The 20,051-nt window shown below is 43.9% G+C and overlaps 1 protein-coding gene across 8 annotated transcripts in view; it reads left to right on the forward strand.

Annotated features, from left to right (window-relative positions):
- fbln2 (fibulin 2) overlaps positions 1–20,051 on the forward strand; it is a 176,018-nt gene that overhangs the window by 149,854 nt on the left and 6,113 nt on the right. For all 8 annotated transcript variants that reach the window (XM_052018568.1, XM_052018567.1, XM_052018569.1 and 5 more), the window contains 2 exons: positions 4,309–4,428; positions 8,691–8,819. In XM_052018568.1, coding sequence (XP_051874528.1) covers positions 4,309–4,428; positions 8,691–8,819 — 249 coding nt within the window. The remainder of the gene's footprint in view (positions 1–4,308; positions 4,429–8,690; positions 8,820–20,051) is intronic.

Consider the following 20,051-nt stretch of genomic DNA (forward strand, 5'->3'; position numbering starts at 1 on the left):
GTCATCCCTTCCTATCTCTTCTTTAATTTATTTTTACTGATGGTTTGATGACATAGCATGAGGGTTCATTTTTGTGGTTCCAAACAAAGTTTTTCCACATCAATATAATAATTATGTCCACTCAAGAAACTTCAGATCCTCTTGGCCATTGTCATTGGCAAAGTGGAAATTAGGCAATGATTGGTGATCGTTATTTTGCATGTCACTTTCAGACCATGAAATAATTACTTCAGTGCTCTATCCTCAGCACCCTTTCTAACTTTGCCCTCCATTTCTTCTAGCCAGCTCCCTGTGATGACATTGACATATTTGGTGAACTTTTTATCTCACTCCAACCTTCCAAGGCAGAGCCCTTTTAGTATCGCAGCCAAACATTCCTGATATTTCTTCAGCCTTAAGTTATGAAGTGATAAGCATATTGCATCCAATTTATCTCCAACTATCAGCTCTCAACATACTACTCCACTTCTGCTTCACTACTTCTCACTAAGTTTAATTTCTACTCCATTTTAATTCTGCAATGCAGAAACAACTCCATACTTGTCTTCTTATCTGTTCTCTTGAACATTTGCTTCACATCCTCAAATCAGACACAAAATCTAAGAACATAGGAAATAGAACAATACAGCACAGGAACAGGCCCTTCAGCCCATGATGTCTGTGCACTGCATGATGCCAATTTAAACAAATCCTATCTGCCTGCATATGGTCTACATATCTCCATCCCTTGTCTGTTCATGTGCCTGTCTAAATGCCTCTTAAACATTGCTATCGTCTCTGCTTCCACCGCTTTACCTGGCAGTGCATTCTGGGCAATTACCACTCTCCGTGTAAAGAAAACTTGCCTTGTAAGTCTTCTATAAGTCTTTCCTCCTCTTAACTTAAAGCTATGCCCTCTAGTTTTTGATATTTCCACCCAGTGAAAAAGATGCTGCTTTGCTACCATATCTTTGCCTCTCATAATTGTATGTACTCCTATCTGGTCACCCCTCACCTCTGACACTCCACAGAAAATAATCCAAGTTTGTCCAACCTCTCCTTATTGCTAATGCTCTCTTATCCAGGCAACATCTCAGTGAACCTCTTCTACACCCTCTCCAAAGTCTCCACAACCTTCTTGTAATGCTGTGACCAGAACTGTACACAACACTCCAAATGTGGTCCAGCCAAAGTTTTATACAGCTGCAACATGACTTCCAGACTGTTATACTCAGCACCCTGAGTGATGAAGGCCTTCTTTACCACCCTATCTACATGTGTGGTGACTTAAAGGGAGCTATGGACTTGCACCCCAAAATCCCTCTGTACGTCAAGGCTCCTAAGTGTCCTGCCATTTATTATATTCTTTTTGCTTACATTTGATCTCCCAACCAAAGTGCAACACCTCACACTTGTCCAGATTAAACTCCATCTGCCATTTCTCCACCCATTTCTCCAACTGGTCTATATCCTTCTGTATCCTTTGACAACCTTCCTCACTATCCACAACTTCACTAATTGTTGTGTCATCTGAAAACTTACTGATCAGCCCACCTTCACCTTTGTCCAAATCATCTATATATAAACCCCAGAGCTTATCTCTGTGGAACACCACTGGTCACAGACCCCCAGTCAGAATGACAGCTCCACTGTTACTTTCTGTCTTCTATGGCCAAGCCAGTTTTGAATCCAGGTCACCGTAGATTCCATGTTCTTAACCTTTTGTATCAGCCTACCATGAGGGACCTTGTTGAATGCTTTACTAAAGTCCATATATACAACATCCACTGCCCTATCCTCATCAATAATCTTTGTCACCTCCTGAAAAAACACAATCAAATTATTCACTTCTCTATCAAGGCCCCAGCAATTTTCTCTCTTGTCTCTCTCAATAACCTGGGATAGATCCTATATGTGGGGACTTATCCACCTTATTGTTCTTCAAGAGACCGAACACCACCTCCTTCTTGATATCAACATGCCAAGAATATCAGCATACCCCTCTCTGATCTTACTGTCCTCCATGCCCTTCTCCTTGGTGAATATCTATGTAAAACACTCATTTAGTACCTTGCCCACTTCGCCTGGTTCCGGGTATAATTTCCCTCCTTTGTCCTTGAGTAGTCCTAACCCTTCCCTAGTTGTCCTCTTTTTGTAATGTATGTATAATATGCCTTGGGATTTTTCTTAATCCTACTGCCAAGAACATTTCATGGCCTCTTTTAGCTCTCCTGATTCCCTGTTTAATTTCTTTCCTGCTTCCCTTATATTTCTCAAGGGTCCTGTTTGATTTCAGCTTCCTGAACCTATGCTTCCTTTTCCTTTTTGACTAAATTTGCAATATCTCTCATCATCCAAGGTTCCCAAACCTTGCCATCTTTGTTTTTCTTCCTCACGGAAATAAATTGGTCCTGAATTCTGTCCAGCTGGTTTTTACGCGACTCCCTCAATGTCAGATGTGGACTTACCCAATAGCAACTATTCCCAATCTACTCTCCCCAGTTCCTGCCTAATACTGTTGTAATTTGCCTTTCCCCCATTTAGCACTTTTCCCCGAGGTCCATTCTTATCTTTATCCATTACTATCTGAAAACTTACCGAGCTTTGATCACTGTTCCCAAAATGTTCTCCTAACGAAACTTTGACCACCTGGCCAGGGTCATTTCCCAGTACAAGGCTTTGTATTGCCCCTTCCCTGCTTGGAATGTCTATAACCTGCGTCAAGAAATCCTCCTGGATGCACTTAACAAATTCTGCCCCATCTAAGCCTCTGGCACTAAGGGAGTCCCAGTTAATATTGGGGAATTGAAGTCACTCACCACCACAACCCTGTTGTTTCCAAATCTTTCCATTACCTACCTACACATCTGTTCCTTCATCTTCCACTGGCTATTGGGAGGCCTATGGTATAACCCCATCATACTGATTGCTCCTTTCTTATTACTGAGCTCTACCCAGTTGGGCTTACTAGATGAGCCCTCCAGCATCTGCGTGCAGCTGTGATATTCTCCCTGATCAATAGTGCAACCCTCCCCCCCACCTCTTTTACACCCCTCTCTATTGCCTCAGAAACAGCTGAACCCCAGGACGTTGAGCTCCAACATCGTAGTTGCATGTACTAATCCAGGCTCTAAGTTCACCTGCCTTACTCGTAATACTCCTTGCATTGAAATAAGTACACTTCAGCCCATCAGCCCCACTGTGTTCATTCACCTGGCCCTACCTTTTCTTCCTTTCAGACCTCCTTGACCTTCCTCTCAACCCCTCCACTTGCTGACCTACTGTTCTGGTTCCCACCCCCCCTGCCAAGCCAGTTTAACTCCTTCTGAGTAGCAGTAGCAAACCTCCCTCTGCAAGGATATTGGTGCCCCTCCGGTTTAGGTATAACCCGTCCTTGTACAGGTCTTACCTTCCTCGGAAGAGATCCCAATGATCTGAAGCCCTCTCCTCTTCACCAGCTACTTAGCCACACATCCAAATGTAAAGCATAAGGCCTTCTCGTATTTGAACCAGCTTCTTCATCTGTAATGGGCCACCTTCCTCCTCATTACAGCGTCTCTGATAATCTAGGCATGACCCTCTCATTCCTTCAGTGGTTCACCTTCATTCTTTCACTTCCAACTATTTGTGCCCTTACCTTCACCACCAAGATGGTCCAAGATAGGTAAGTGCAAATTTTGGGGGAGGGAGGTCAGTTAGCAAAACCAGTAAGTGGAAGACCGAAAACATCCTCCTGGGGCTGACCCTTGAAAGCAGAAATTCTACATAAACAAACAACTTTCCTCTGTGTGAGAAGATTTATAATACTTTTATTTGTGTTGGATTTCACAGCGGGAGATTTATCCCAAAATTCTCATTCCCTTCTCATTTCCAAAGATTCTCCTTGTGAAGTCACTGACTATTTGCTGGGGTTACTGTTCCACACTTGCCAGTCACTCTGGTGATTTGCTCATGTGTTAAATATTCAGATGTGAGCCTTGACTATTCATGTCAACCATAAGGGCCATCAGAGCTGTTAGGTCCTTTTCTTTGCTGAAACTCAGGCATGCATGTTTTATTGTTCTGATGCTAAAGTTAGATTTATTTATGAAAGCCTTAACAGTCATTCTAAAATATGTTACTCAGAACTCTAAAAGTGATTTTTTTTATTTAATGAAATTTGATTCCACAACTTTCATAAGATATTAATGATCTATCCTGGTGTGGTAAAAGAAGATAGGATTCAAATCTAAATCTAGAATGGTTTTGAAATAGTGAGCGAAATCATATAACACAGAAGTAATGAAGCGGATTGGGTGATTTTATCTATCTGCATTTATTTCTTTGTAGATATAAATGAATGTGAGAGCAAAGTCTGTGGTCAGGAATGTGCCAATATCTATGGCTCCTACCAGTGCTATTGCAGACAAGGATACCAACTCAGCGAACACGATGGCCATTCTTGTGTGGGTAAGAACAAGATTAAGAAAATAGTTTGTTCTTGCATCAATGGTCATTTCCATTCTGTTCTGCAATATTCTATATAGTAATCAATATAAGTCTCTAGTGTGTTGTTTTGGGTGCAGTGGTTTAGTTGCATGTTCATGGACAAATATGCAGAGATCTGAATTAATGACTTAGAGACAGAAATTCAAATCCCACCACATCGGCTGGGAAATTTAAATTCCATTTATTAATTAAATTAATTTAGAATAAAAAGCTAGAATAAGTAATGGTCATTGTGAAATTGATGTATTGTCATATTAATACTTCTGGGTCATTAATTCTACTTCAGAAAGGAAATCTGCCATTCTGACCCTCTCTTGCCAAAATGCACCTCCAATCCCATGCCAGTGTGACTAAAACTGAACTGGCCCCTGAAATAGCTGAACAAGCTAGTCAGTTCAACAACAACTGAGTAATATATGCTGATCTTGCCTGTAACGTGCACATTCTACCAAAATTCTACATCTAAGTAATTCTCTAAAACAGTTACAAAATCTTCACTGAACTGCTCAGGTAGTTGGTTAAGTGCAGCTATGTTACTAAGGCACTTAGTTTCAAACAAGAGAGATAGTTTGGATGACAATCTTAATTAAAATTTATATTTGGGTTTTTCTGTGGAGACATGTATGAGCATCACTTTATCCCAAAATTAATGTGCAAGTGGTTGTTGGCTGAGATTCTTTCTCACTTTCCTCAGAAGAGCATTGAACTAATTTAGATGATAGAGGAGCAGAAATACTTTGGACCCAATGTGTTAGAAGGCTTTCTTTCACCTCTCTCTTTATGTGTCAATGAAAGTTTTAATTGATAGAATGATACAGTATTGAAACGGATGGGCTGAATAGGCACTTCATATAAAATGACTAATTGTTTTGTAGCTTCAATGTACGCAGAGCAGTCTCAAGACACCAACAATTTAGTGAACATCCTCTAAACAATGAGGAAACTTTTGTGATTGCCATGGTCCTTCCTCTACGTGAGAGTGGTCCTGATGAACTGCCTGTGTTTTTGTTCATGATTGTTACTTGATCCTTGTTGCTCTTCTTCCAGCTGTCAGGCTTTTTTTCCCTACTTGAATTCAATCTGATTATCCATTTATTCCTTCAGCAACTTTATGAGTAGACTACAAATGGCTAGTGACTGTATAGTGAGGTTTCCTTTCCAGTCCTGATGAAGGGTCTCGGCCTGAAACATCGACTGTTTATTTCCCTCCATCGATGCTGCCTGACCTGCTGAGTTCCTCCAGCATTTTATGTGTGTTGCTCCAGATTCCAGTATCTGCAGAATCTCTTGTGTCTTTATAGTGAGTTTTCCTCCATCTTTTCTCACAACAATGTTTTCAGGTTTGAACTTCACCATCAGCTTAATTGCTTTTACAGCCTTCCCTGAAGCTTGACCAACAACCTTATCTTCACCCAAGATTGCACACTGGCTGACAGAAAGCTGGTGCTGTGATGCAGTCTTGGTGATTTCATGTACAACTTATATCCATATTCATGACTGAGTTGGAGTCAGGCCCACCACTGTCTGCAGACTGCTCCATTTCTGACTTTTGGTCTTTTATTCCTGTGCCACTCATAAGGCTGTTGTTGTTTGATATTCTTCATCATATTCCATCATAACTGGGGAGCTAACTGGGAGAAATGGGGAGCTATGTGGGAGGGAAGGGTTAGATAGATCTTAGAGCAGGATAAAATATCGGCACAATATTGTGGGCCAAATGGCCTGTACTGTGCTGTAATGTTCTATGTTCTATAACTATTTAAGCACTTCAGCCACAAATTGCTGATTGTTGTTAACTTGCAGTGAGAACTATACTCTATATCCTAATGAATCTGAGATCGCCTTTATCACCTTCACAATGATTGTCATTGTAATTTCGTTCAAGAGTTTGACCTAACAATCGTTTCTACATCAAACCATGATTGTCAGCAAACATTTGTCACTTGTAAAGATTACCCCAACATCAAGATTACTCCCACAAATCCCAAGAATAATACTTCAGTCCTTTATCATGACCAATGGGCTCGGCACATACTAGTTCCAAATGTGCCATGGAGTCATACAACATGGAAACAGACTCTTTGGCCCACAGAGTCCATGCTGATCATCAAACACTCATTTACACTAATCCTACACTAATCCCATTTTGGTCTCCATACATTCCTATCAATTCCTCCCAGATTCTACCATGCACCTGCACACTAAAGGCATTTATTATGGCCAATAAACCTACCAGCCCCCACATCTTCGGGATGTGGGAAGAAACCAGAGCACCTGGAGGAAACCCAGGCAGTCACAGGGAGAATGTGCAAACTCCGCACAGACAGCACCTGAAATCAGGATTGAACCCAGGTTGCTGGAGCTGTGAGACAGCAGCTTTACTAAATGCACCACTGTGTCTACATGATTATAAGAAGCAGGATTAGGCCATATAAAAATGGAGATGAGGTCTTGGTCTCACCTCCACTTTTTTGACTGTTCTCCATAATGTTTGATTGCTTTACAGACCAAAATTCTTGGCCTTGAATATATGCAATGACTCCAGCTCCTCAGTTCTCAACCCTCCAATTCCAAAATTCACAACCCTCTGAGAGTAGAAATTCTTCCCTATCTTCAAAATAGGGTGACTCCCCCAACCACCCCCCCCCCCCACATTCTGAAACTCTCTTCCCAAATTCTAGATTACCCCTACAAGGGGAAATCTCCTTTCAACACATACCACGTCCAGTCCAATCACAAGGATCAACCCCCCATTCTTCTAAACTCCAAATGTTATGGGCGCAACCTGTATAACCTTTCCTCAGAAGACAACCCATTCATCCCAGGAATCAACCTAGTGAATTACCTCCAATGCAAGAATATACTGTACTTTCCTCAGCAAAGACTAAAACTGTATATAGTATTGCAGGTGCTGTTGCTACATAGGGCAATAGCACTCCGTCCATTGTTGAAACAACGTGGAAGACCAATGTTCCTCTACTTCATATTGGTAAAGAATTATCTTTCCATTTGCCATAAAAATAAGCTGCTGGCATCATTCACTCGGCCATGACTTGTACCTCAACAGCTGAGATTGCTTTGTAGATAATCAATGTAGAGAATGCATAGCAGGCAAGGCAAAACAGATAACACAAAACAGAGTACTTATTTTTAGTTGAAGGCATATTGTTGGGAAAGCACAAGGTTAGCCAGACTTTGCTTCCTATCAACTTGAATAGTGAGATGGAAATTCTTGTGCAGCCAGTGATTATAAAAAGGGGAAGAAATCCTCCATTCCCCACATCATTTACTTGTGAAGCACAAAATTCAACATTCTCCTTCTCTAAACGAAGCATCAATTAGTCTTAATTTTTAATAAAGTTGTATAGTAGTGAATGGGAATTGGCTTCTAACTTGCTTGGAGAAAGGAACACAGTTGGCCTTGGTTCAAAATTATGTAATAAACTAAATTCATGGTGAAGGCAAACTAGCTTTTTATGACTTGGAGATTTCAGGTCCATTGTAATCAATATGGTGCTATAGCTGGCTAATGTTCTTGATAAATTAAATTTTTGGTATTACTACTGCTGTATAAGTGAGCTCCATTTTATTGAACTACAATGTTGAAGCATTTATCTGGTGTTCAATGATATAAAGTGTATACAATATACCATAATCAGTGTTTGTAATGTGCCATTCCATTGAACAGAAATCATAAGCCAACAGAAAATTAAATCAGTAGCATTGATTTTCTGATCGACAGTAGATATTGATATGATTAATCAATGTACATGGAATTAATCTGATTGTTCAGTCCCCATTCTGTTGAATACCATTAATAGCATTTCATTAATAAAACAAACACTAAATGTATTTCTAATCTGTGATACATTAGTTTGATAACGGAGATAAAGACAAACTGTTCAAATAAGCATTTTAATGAAAGATAATTTTTAAAAAAGCTGAAGTCCTTCATATCAATGTGGCAAAATGTGAACTTTTAGTTATGTGTTTGCCATTTATGCTAAATATTCAAAATCTTAAAAAAGCACATCACTTTTGGTGTATCAAGAGCAAGACAAATTAGCTTAATAAAAAAAACTATTGTTAATCAAATCATTCCATTTTGTGAAACAATTGTAGATATATTTGATGTGGATCAAGAACTTTCGGCTATTGCCATCTAGTGGTAAGAATGCCTCTGAATATTTTATTGTGTTTGCTGAAACAAATTTTTATTTCAGATATTGATGAGTGTGCCCAAACTGGAGGCACAGTCTGTACATTCCGCTGCTTGAATCTACCTGGCAGTTATAATTGTGCCTGTCCTGAGGTTGGCTATACAATGTCACCTAATGGAAGAACATGCAGAGGTAGGAGTTTTCCTCACTTGGTTCTGATTTCTCAGATACTTGAATCCTTTATGTCTCTGAATTAAAATTTTCCAAAATGTATTTCATATGATAAAGTACCTTCTTATTAATGGAACTTTTGGTATTTAATTTAAATATCTAGGTTCCTGGAGGCATACGGTTTAACAAAAAATATCCCGGTGGATATTTTTTTAATTCATCTTATGCAACTTGTTCATATAATGTTGTATGATGGCTTGTAGTACTCAGTGCCATTGATGCTTTTTTTTGTTTTGGTTATAAATACATTGGCTGATGATCGCAACCACGACTGATACTTAAATTTTCACCAGAATCCTTTCCTTTGTGGTTATAAATCAAATTCTTAGATGAGATTTTGAAAAATGTTCTTTTTCCAATATGAAGGTTTGTCTGCCTCTCAAAAGAATGTTTCTCTCACAAGATATCCATTTTCCTTGAAAACACTATTCATATATTTTTCTATCCTAGGCTTTATTTCAAATCAGCAGCTTTTAAAAATCCTTTTTCTCATTAAAGTTAGATGGAATTATAAAATTTTTCGAGACTATAATGGCTTCATGTCGAGAAAGCTATTCAGTCCCATTACCCTGTCCTTTCCTGTTGACCTGCAAATTATTTTCCTTCAAGTCTCTATCCATTTTCCATTTGAAAGCCTTGATTATCTGTGTTTTCATCACCCTTACAAGCAGTGAGTTCCTCATCATAACTACACTTTACTTAAAAGGTTTTTCCTGCCACCCCACTAATCATTTGCCTGTCGCTTTGCATCTGTGTCCCCGATCCCATGCCACCAATGGGAATGACTTATCTCTAAATCCTAATCTTAAACACATCATGAACTTTAATGCCTCTGTCAAATTTTCTTTGCTCTAAGGAGAACAACTTCAGCTTTTCCAGCCTGTACTTGTAGCTGAAATCCCTCACCCTCAGAACCACACCAGTACATCAGAAAAGATCTTTCCAGGGTCTTCACCTCTCTCCTAAAGTCTGATGACTAGAACAGGATAGAATACACAAATTATGCCAAATCAATGTTGTATAAAGGTTCATTATAGTCTTCCTGCTTTTGCATTGTATGCTTCAATGAATGAAGTCATAGGCTTAACTAATCACTCTCTTAATATATCCCACCACTTATGGACATTATGGACATACACATTCACGTCCCTCTGTTCCTGCATGCTCTTTACAACCATACCATCTTACTTATATTGTCTCTCCTTATTCTTTCCACCAAAATGGATCACTTTACATTTGCAGGTATTAAATTTCATCTGCTTTGTGTCTGTCCAAACTGCTACCTATTTATGTCATTCTGCAGTTTATTACTTACCTCCTCATTGTTCTTTGGATAATGCCTCTAATCTCCATCCTCCAGCCACTTAGCACAACTCTGCTTACTATCCTAGTTCCATTTATTCCATGTTGCAACTGATTTCTTTATTCCATGGGCCTCAAATGATGTTAAATTTTAAAAATATATGGTGATACTGTGTATTGTTTCAAGTAGAGACCATGTGTTTCAGTCACACTATTACTCAACTGATTGCCCAAATTTCATGTGTTTCTCAAGTTTCTGCCCAGGCCATAACAAGACCTCATTCATAGATCTGATCAGATACACGCTCAGCACTTGATCTCATCTGGTAGCAGCCTCACTTATGACTTGAACACTCTGAGTTTTGGTCTCAATTTAGAGGTTTAAGCACGAAAATCTAGACTGACACTCCAGTGGAGTACTGAAGCAGTAAAAGATCTTTTGACACTATTTCAAAGAAGAGTGGGGGAGTTATATTCAGTGTCTTGGCCAATATTGATGAATAATTGTAAAGCAAATTATCTGGTTATAATCATATTACTGTCTTGGGACCTTGCTGTAAACAAATTGGCTGTCATGTTTCCTTATTACAATGTGACTACTCTTTAAGAGTGTTTCATTGGCAGAAAGTGTTTTGGGATGTTTTGAAGAGAATGGAAAAAGTGGCAATTAAGTGCAAGTTTTCTTAATCTTCTTTCAGTACCATATCACCTTTTGGTTGATTGTATATCAACATTGTTGTATCCCTAAGTCTACCACTGTGCTTTCTTATTGCCTACATCAATTATAAATTATTTAGAGATGTCTCAATCACTTGAAACAGTACCATATAATTGGTTTGCTAATATATTAGGGAGAATATTGGAGAAGACAATGTGGCGACTCACCGTCTAGTCGGGTGAACCGGCTCGGCAGTCGGGTCGCGTGGCGTTGGAGCGACGAGGCCCAAGATGGCGGCGGACCTCGTCTTTCCGAGCGACGGGGAGAACCCGCGCGCGGGAAAGTCCTGATGACGTAGGACTTACGTCATTGCCGGTGTTTTGGGCGGGAACATTCTCCCTTAAAGGGCCCGCGCAAGGCGGGAAAATAAACCAGTTCTGTTTGGCAATCCTCCGAGTAGAGTCTTGTTTTATTCTGCGGTAGCAACCGCTACATTGGTGACCCCGACGGTCCAAACGGCTTTTGGACCCGCGAAATGGACGACAGCGCAGCAGCCAACACAGTGGCCCTCAAGCTGCCCACCTTTTGGACACTTCGGCCCAGCGTCTGGTTTGACCAGGCCGAAGCGCAATTCCACCTTCGGCAGATCACCTCCGACTCCACGAAGTACTACCATGTGGTTAGCTCTCTGGACCAGGAGACAGCCGCCCAGGTTGGAGACTTCATCCAGTCGCCTCCGGAGGAAGATAAGTACCCGGCTTTCAAAGACCTTTTGATCTGGACCTTCGGCCTCTCCCGTCATGAGCGCGCCACCCGCCTGCTTCATCTGGATGGCCTGGGGGACAGATCCCCATCCGCCCTAATGAATGAGATGCTGGCATTGGCCGAGGGACACAAGCCATGCCTGATGTTCGAACAGGCCTTCCTCGAACAGCTCCCCGATGACATCCACTTGTTGTTAGCTGACGCCGACTTCAGCAACCCCCGTGAGGTGGCCGCCCGGGCAGATGTCCTGTGGAAGGCCAAGCGCGAGAGCGGTTCGTCCGTCAGTCAAATCACCAGGCCGCGAGCCCAATGCCCGCCTCGCCTGGCCCCAGCAATCGAGCAGCCACGCCCCAGGAACGCAGACGACGACACGGGTGACCAGCTGTGCTTCTACCATCAGAGGTGGGGTGCGGAGGCCCGTCGATGCCGCCCACCCTGCAAGTTTCAGGGAAACGCCAGGGCCAGCCGCCGCTGATGGCTACGGCGGCTGGCCGCCGACAGAGCCTCCTCTTCGTTCAGGACAAGAAATCTGGACAGCGTTTCCTCGTTGATACTGGAGCGGAGGTCAGTATTTTGCCCCCGACAGGCCGCGACACTCGTGACAGGCCACCAGGTCCTCTACTCAATGCCGCCAACGGTACAACGATAGGGTCTTTCGGCACCCGTACGCTTCAATTACACTTTGGCGGCAGCCGTTTTACCTGGACCTTTACCCTTGCCACCGTCGCCCGACCACTCCTAGGAGCCGATTTCCTTCGGGCCCACAACCTGTTAGTCGACCTGCGAAGGAAGCGGTTAGTCCACTCTAGCACTCTCCGGACCTATCCCCTGGGAGAAATCAGCCCACCAGCCCCGCGCCTGGACTCCATTTCCTTTTCTGGCGACGATTTCGCCAAGCTCCTAGTCGAATTCCCATCGATTTTGGCACCTTCGTTTACAAATTCTCGGCCCACACACGGGGTACGATACCACATCATTACCACAGGGCCACCCCTTCATGCCCGAGCACGACGATTACCTCCAGACAAGCTCCGCCTGGCAAAGGAAGAGTTCCGTCACATGGAGGAGCTGGGGATTGTTCGCAGGTCAGACAGCCCCTGGGCCTCCCCCCTGCACATGGTCCCCAAAGCCACCGGAGGGTGGAGGCCCTGCGGCGACTACTGCAGGCTGAATGACGCCACCACCCTGGACCGCTATCCCATCCCTCACATCCAGGACTTCGCAGCGAACTTACACGGGGCCCGCATCTTTTCCAAAGTGGACCTCGTTAGGGGATACCACCAAATCCCGGTCCATCCGGATGACGTCCCCAAAACTGCGATTATCACCCCATTCGGCCTGTTTGAATTCCTTCGGATGCCGTTCGGCCTTAAGAACGCCGCGCAGACCTTCCAGCGGCTGATGGACGCGGTAGGCCGAGACCTGGACTTGGTGTTCATTTACTTGGACGACATACTGATCGCCAGCCGTAACCGCCAGGAACACCTTTCCCACCTCCGCCAGCTGTATTCCCGCCTCTGCGATTTCGGCCTCACGATTAACCCGTCCAAGTGCCAATTCGGACTTGACTCTATCGATTTCCTCGGCCACAAAATCACCAGCGATGGGGCAACACCCCTACCCGCCAAGGTGGATGCTATCTGCCATTTTGCCCACCCCGACACAGTCAAAGGCCTACAGGAATTCCTTTGAATGGTCAACTTTTACCATCGTTTCATCCCTGCAGCAGCCCGTATCATGCGCCCTCTGTTCTCGCTGCTGGCTGGTAAGGGCAAGGACATCACCTGGACTGACGAGGCTGCGGCTGCTTTCGTTAAGGCCAAAGACGCCCTGGCAGATGCCACGATGCTGGTACACCCCAGGACTGACGTCCCGACTGTCCTCACGGTAGACGCGTCCAACACCGCGGTGGGTGGGGTACTGGAACAGCTACTCGAAGGCCGCTGGCAACCCTTGGCATTTTTCAGCAAGCACCTTAGACCGCCCGAACTGAAGTACAGCGCTTTTGATCGGGAACTTCTAGCGCTGTATCTGGCGGTCCGGCATTTCTGATACTTTCTAGAAGGCAGGCCTTTCACCGCTTTCACCGATCATAAGCCTCTGTCCTTTGCCTTCTCCAAAGTCTCCGATCCCTGGTCAGCTCGTCAGCAGAGACATTTATCCTACATTTCCGAGTTCACAACTGACATCCAACATGTCTCTGGAAAGGATAATGTCGTTGCTGATGCACTTTCCAGACCAACCATCCACAACCTATCCTTGGGTGTCGACTACACGGCCCTAGCTGACGCACAGCAAGCCGACGACGAACTGCCCAGCTACAGAACCGCAGTCTCGGGTCTGCAGCTCCGAGATTTCTTGGTTGGTCCAGGTCAGCGGACCCTACTTTGCGACGTTGCGACTGGTCAGCCCCGCCCTATAGTCCCTGCAGCCTGGCGGAGATGCGTTTTTGACTCGGTACATGGGTTGGCACACCCGTCCATCAGATCAACTGTCCGACTGGTCGCCAGCAAGTTTGTCTGGCATGGCCTGCGCAAACAGGTCAGTGAGTGGGCCAGGACTTGTCCGCACTGCCAGACGTCAAAAATCCAGCGACACACTAAGGTCCCACCACAGCAGTTCAAGCCTACCCGTAGGAGGTTCGACCACATACACGTCGACCTCGTGGGCCCTCTGCCGGTTTCAAGAGGAGCCCGGTACCTCCTTACCATCGTGGACTGGTTCACGAGGTGGCCTGAGGCAACCCCCCTGACTGACATCACAACTGATTCCTGCGCCCGGGCGCTGCTCACAACTTGGGGTCTCACGTTTTGGCGTTCCGGCCCACATCACTTCAGACAGAGGCACCCAATTCACTTCCAGTCTCTGGGCTGCATTAGCGAACCTGCTAGGGACGCAGCTGCACACCACCATGGCCTACCATCCTCAATCAAACGGGTTGGTGGAACGTTTTCACCGCCATCTGAAATCGGCCTTGATGGCCCGCCTGAAGGGTCCTAACTGGGTTGACGAGCTGCCTTGGGTCCTGCTCAGCATACGCACTGCCCCCAAAGAAGACCTCCTCACTTCGTCAGCTGAGCTTGTATACGGGGCGCCCCTAGTTGTCCCCGGGGATTTCATACCTGCCCTTCGGGACCAAGGGGAACAACCCCCAGCAGTCCTACAAAGACTGCGCAAGAAGCTTGGCGCCTTGGCCCCGATTCCCACCTCATGGCATGGTCAAGCCCCATCCTGCCAGCCCAAGGAACTACGGGACTGTAAGTTTGTTTTCGTTCGCAGGGGCACACCTCGGGCGCCATTGCAACGACCATATGAGGGACCGTTCCGAGTCATACGGAATAACGGATCCACTTTTATTTTGGACACTGGAGGCAGGGAACAGGTTTTCACGGCGGACCGCCTCGAACCGGCCCATTTGGATCTGCAACAGCCTGTCGAGGTTGCCACGCCGCGACGCAGAGGCCGCCCCCCTAAGCGGCAGCTGGCACAGCCCACGGACCTTGGGGACTGTCTCGCCGGTTCTGGGGGGGGTTGTCTGGCGACTCACCGTCTAGTCGGGCGAACCGGCTCGGCAGTCGGGTCGCGCGGCGTCGGAGCGACAAGGCCCAAGATGGCGGCGGGCCTCGTCTTTCCAAGCGACAGGGAGAACCCGTGCGCGGGAAAGTCCTGATGACGTAGGACTTACATCATTGCCGGTGTTTTGGGCGGGAACATTCTCCCTTAAAGGGCCCGCGCAAGGCGGGAAAATAAACCAGTTCTGTTTGGCAATCCTCCGAGTACAGTCTTGTTTTATTCCGCGGTAGCAACCGCTACAACAATTAGATTTAGAGAGGGGAGAGAGTTGCACTAGTTGATTAGGGACAACATCACAGCAGTATTTAGAAGGGATATCCCGGAGCAGCATCCAGTGAAGTCATATGGGTAGCACCTAGAAATAAGAAGGGGGTGATCACTTTGATAGGATTATATGAAAGGTCCCCTAATAGTCAGTGGGAATTAGAGAAGCAAATATTTTGAGAAATCACAGATAAATGGAACACTAAGGTTGTAACAGTAGGTGATTTTTAACTTCTGTAATATTGACTGGGACTGCCTTAGTGCTAAGGGCTTAGATGGGGCAGAAGTTGTTAAGTTTATCCAGGAAAGTTTTCTGACGTAATATGTGAAGGGGCTACACTTGGCCTCTTTGGAAATGAGACTGGACAGGCGGTTGTTGTATCACTGGGGACACTTTAGGACCAGTGACCATAATTCCAATAGTTTCAAAATAGTTATGGAAAAAAATAGGACTGGTCCTCAAGTCTAAGTCCTAAATTGGGGGAAGGCTAATTTCAATCATGTCAGACAGAAACTCACGAAATTTGATCGGGAGAAGCTGTTTGCACAAAAAAGGTCTGGCAAGAGGGAGGCTTTCAAAAGTGAGATGGGAAGAGTTCAGGGCCAGCATGGAATGAAGGAGATTGAGAGGTGACACGATAGAGGTATATAAAATTATGAGAGGGATGGATAAGGTGCATAGCCAGTGTCTGTTTCTCATGATAGTGGTGTTTAAAACAAGAGGCCATAGGTTTAAGGTGAGAGGGAGAAGGTTTAAAGGGGATCTGAGTGGTAAATTTTTCACACAAAGTATAGTTGGTATCTGGAATGAGCTGCCAGAGGAAGTGGTTGAGGTAGGAACAGCAACAACTCTTAAGAGGCATTTTGACAGGTACTTGAATGAGCAGGGCATAGAGGGATATGGAATTAATGCAGGCTAAAGTGGGATTAGTATAGATAGGCATGATGGTCAGCATAGACGTGGTGGGCCAAAGGGCCTGTTTCTATGCTGTACAACTCTATGACTCTATTTTGCAGCAATTCTGAAAAGCTATCTAACTTTAATACAGGGAAAAATCCAGGAAACAACAATAATTAGATTGGTAAGTTTCAATTAATAAAGCAAATTAAAATCACTAATAACTTATCATTAGTATCTGATCTCAGGATGTTAAATTCTTCCTATGAATGTATACGCCAATCAAAAGTTGTGGTATAGCTGACATAACCTCCAAAAAGCTGACAACTGACAAAAAACAGTTTATGAAAAATAAATGGTCATTAAAGCCTCCACTTCAAGGTGACTGAATAAGATAAATTCCTTTTTATCAGATTGGATTTCAGGATTTTATTGTTCTTTTGGGACTGTATTCTGAAATCAAATGGCCTAGGCCATGACCTGTAAAAAGAATGAGTGTGCAGTGGGGCATGAGCTTATTGTGACTGAAGTTGTATTTACACCCAATGTAGTTCAATGGTGCCAGCCCTGGAGCAGGACCACAGTGAACAATCCACCGTTCAGCAACATACCCCCTGTGAGTAGGTCTGGTTGTCCATTGGACCAGGGCGTCGAACAAACGTCTACACAGCAATGTGCAGAATCCAGCGACTGCAGTACGGCTTTCACTTTTGAGCACCTCACCTCTTTTTGCCTCTGCACTAAAATTGTGTGAAGTATTTATGAAAGGAAAATAAGCTCTGATATTACAAAACTTATTTTCATGGTGATGGGAGGGAGGAATTTTAACAAGGAGCTTTTGATTTTTGATCCCTTTTTGTTGCTTTCCAGAACTTAAATTTTTAAAAATTTTTGAAGTTTTATTTACAGCGTGGTAACAGGCCCTTCCGGCCCAATGAGTCTGTGCCACCCATTTCTAAACCCAATTAACCTACCCGTACATCTTTGCAATGTGGGAGGAAACTGGAGCACCCGGAGGAAACCCACGCAGACACGGGAGAACGTACAAACTCCTTACAGACAGCGATGGAAATCGAACCCCGATTGCTGGTGCTGTAATAGCGTCGTGCTAACTGCTACGCTACCGTGCCGCCAGGATTACCAGATCTTTCTCTTTATGCCTGCGATCTGTTGTCAAATCAAAAACCCAATTCCTTTCTTAAACCTAATAGTATCTCATACTGTGGTTTGTGCTCCTCTATCTAAATGCCTTAGAAAATAGGAAAATATGATTCTGATGTCTGTTGATGGGAAATTCATAAACAATTCCACAGTGTGTGGTCTGAGATTCACAAATGCTGTAAAGATATCATAGTCATTCTCTGCACCACTGTATATTGTGATATTCCACTAGAATTGCCAATACACTTGAACACATCTTAAACTGAGGAAAGATGTTGATCACCCTTTTGCTCAGCAGGATTTGAGAATTCTCTTGTGGTAACTGTTTTTATATGTAGCTATTAAGATTCTACAACCTATTCTGGTAGGGAATTGTAAGCTCAATTGGTTTTTCTAGGGAAATTAGTTAACATTTGTTGGGCAACATTTTGCTTGCCCAGAACTTCCATACCTTGTCTACACTTCAAAGACCTCCCCTACTGCCACTCCATCCTGGACTCCATCCAAAAAGCCTTGCTTCCACTCCTGGCTGACAAAAAATCAAGAAGGCCATATCCCAACTAAAAACATAAGACGGCCTCAGGAGCAGATATTATTCCTACTGAAATGCTTAAACTCAGCTACAACCTTAAGGTCCTTGTCTGGAAGAGGAGGCTATATTGGGGGACCCTAGAGATGCTGTGATTGTGAATATCTTGAAGAAAGGAGACAAATCTAAGCATGGTAATTACAGAGGGGTCTTCCTGCTGTCTGACACAAGGAAAGTTATTGCCCGCATCCTCTTCAACTGCCTCTTCCCAAGTGTTGCTTTCTGAATCACAATATAAATTCTGTCAGAGGTACCCTAGACATAACTGTTATCATATGACGACTCCAAGAGAAATGGAGGGAACAGAAATGATCGCTATACATGGCATTTTTCAAACTCCCTCAACTCCTTGACTCTATCAACCATCAGAAGGATAAGTGGAACAGCTTCCTCTGCTGTCTTTTGAAAATTTTCCCCATCTTTCATTTGCTTCAGAATGGCAAAATTCTAACCAGCGGGTGAGAGCAGTCAAGTAAGTCTGTGTCATTGTCCGACACTAATAACAATCCATGCATTTTTATTCAAAGTGTATTCAGGTCATTTGGGGAAGTCAGCATGGTTCTAAAATTAATAGGCCATGCTTCAGATAAACCACTGGAATTCTTTGCAAAGTAGATTAAACTAATGAGGGAGCAGATAAAACTTACAAATATTTTGAAAGGCAATTACAAAATTTTTGCTTTCAGGAGTTTTAAATAAGATAAGCAAATTGCATCACCTTAATAACCTTAATGAACAACAAATTTGTGAGGCAGTTGATGATGAATGATATTCCAATTAGAGATCTGCAACTCATATTGCGCTACAGGAATCAATTCCAAGTCTGCTTTTATAAAATCCTTCTTGCTGCATTGCTGCACTTCGTCCTCCAACAAGATTCCCACTGGAGTGGAACTAAGGGAGGACACTTTTTAACTGACATTGCCTCCAGTCCAGAACTAAGATCACCCCAATAGTCAAGCTTCATTACACAAACGACACTTGTATTTGCACACCCTTGGAAGCTGACCTCCAAGCAGTTGCCAACATGTCAACTGAAGCATGTGAGAGGATGAGCCTTCCACTCAGCATCCTGGAAACAAACCTGCTCCCACTGTACAATACTGCCCCCCTGATAAGAAAGGTTTATGATGAAGCATTGGAAAACATGGACTGTATCAAAAATCGCAGGGGCAAGCTTTCACTGAAGAAAGACACTGATGATGAGATTCACTATTGATTTCAGTGCACCAGCACAGATTTTGGCCAGCTTAGGGAAAGGGAAAAATCAGGACCTTCAATCCAGCACAAAACTCATGGAATTGGAATTGGAATTGGTTTATTATTGTCACTTGTACCGAGGTACAGTGAAAAACTAGTCTTGCATGCCGTTCATACAGATCAATTCATTACACAGCGCATTGAGGTGGTACAAGGTAAAATAAAACAGAATGCAGAGTAAAGTGTCACAGCTACAGAGAAAGTGCAGTGCAGGGAGACAAGAAGGTGCAAGGTCATAACGAGGTAGATTGTGAGGTCAAGAGTCCATTTTATCGTACTAGGAAACTGTTCAATCATCTTATAACAGCGGGATTGAAGCTGTCCTTGAGCCTGGTGGTACATGCTCTCAGGCTTTTGTATCTTCTGCCCGATGGGAGAAGGGAGAAGAGAAAATGTCATGGGTGGGTGGGGTCTTTGATTATGCTGGCTGCTTCACCAAGGCAGTGAGAAGTATAGACAAGAGTCCATAGAGGGGAGGATGGTTTCTGTGATGTGCTGAGCTGTGTCCACAACCTGCCGCAGTTTCTTGCAGTCGTGGGCAGAGTAGTTGCCATGCCAAGCTGTGATACATCTAGATAGGACGCTTTCTATGGTGCATTGATAAAAGCTGGTGAATGACAAAGGGACATGCCAAATTTCTTTAGTTTCCTGAGGAAGTAGAGGATCTGGTGAGCTTTTTTGACTGTGGCATCTACATTGATGGACCAGGACAGACTATTGGTG

The sequence above is a fragment of the Pristis pectinata genome, chromosome 6 (assembly GCF_009764475.1).
Source record: "Pristis pectinata isolate sPriPec2 chromosome 6, sPriPec2.1.pri, whole genome shotgun sequence".
Taxonomy (NCBI): domain Eukaryota; kingdom Metazoa; phylum Chordata; class Chondrichthyes; order Rhinopristiformes; family Pristidae; genus Pristis; species Pristis pectinata.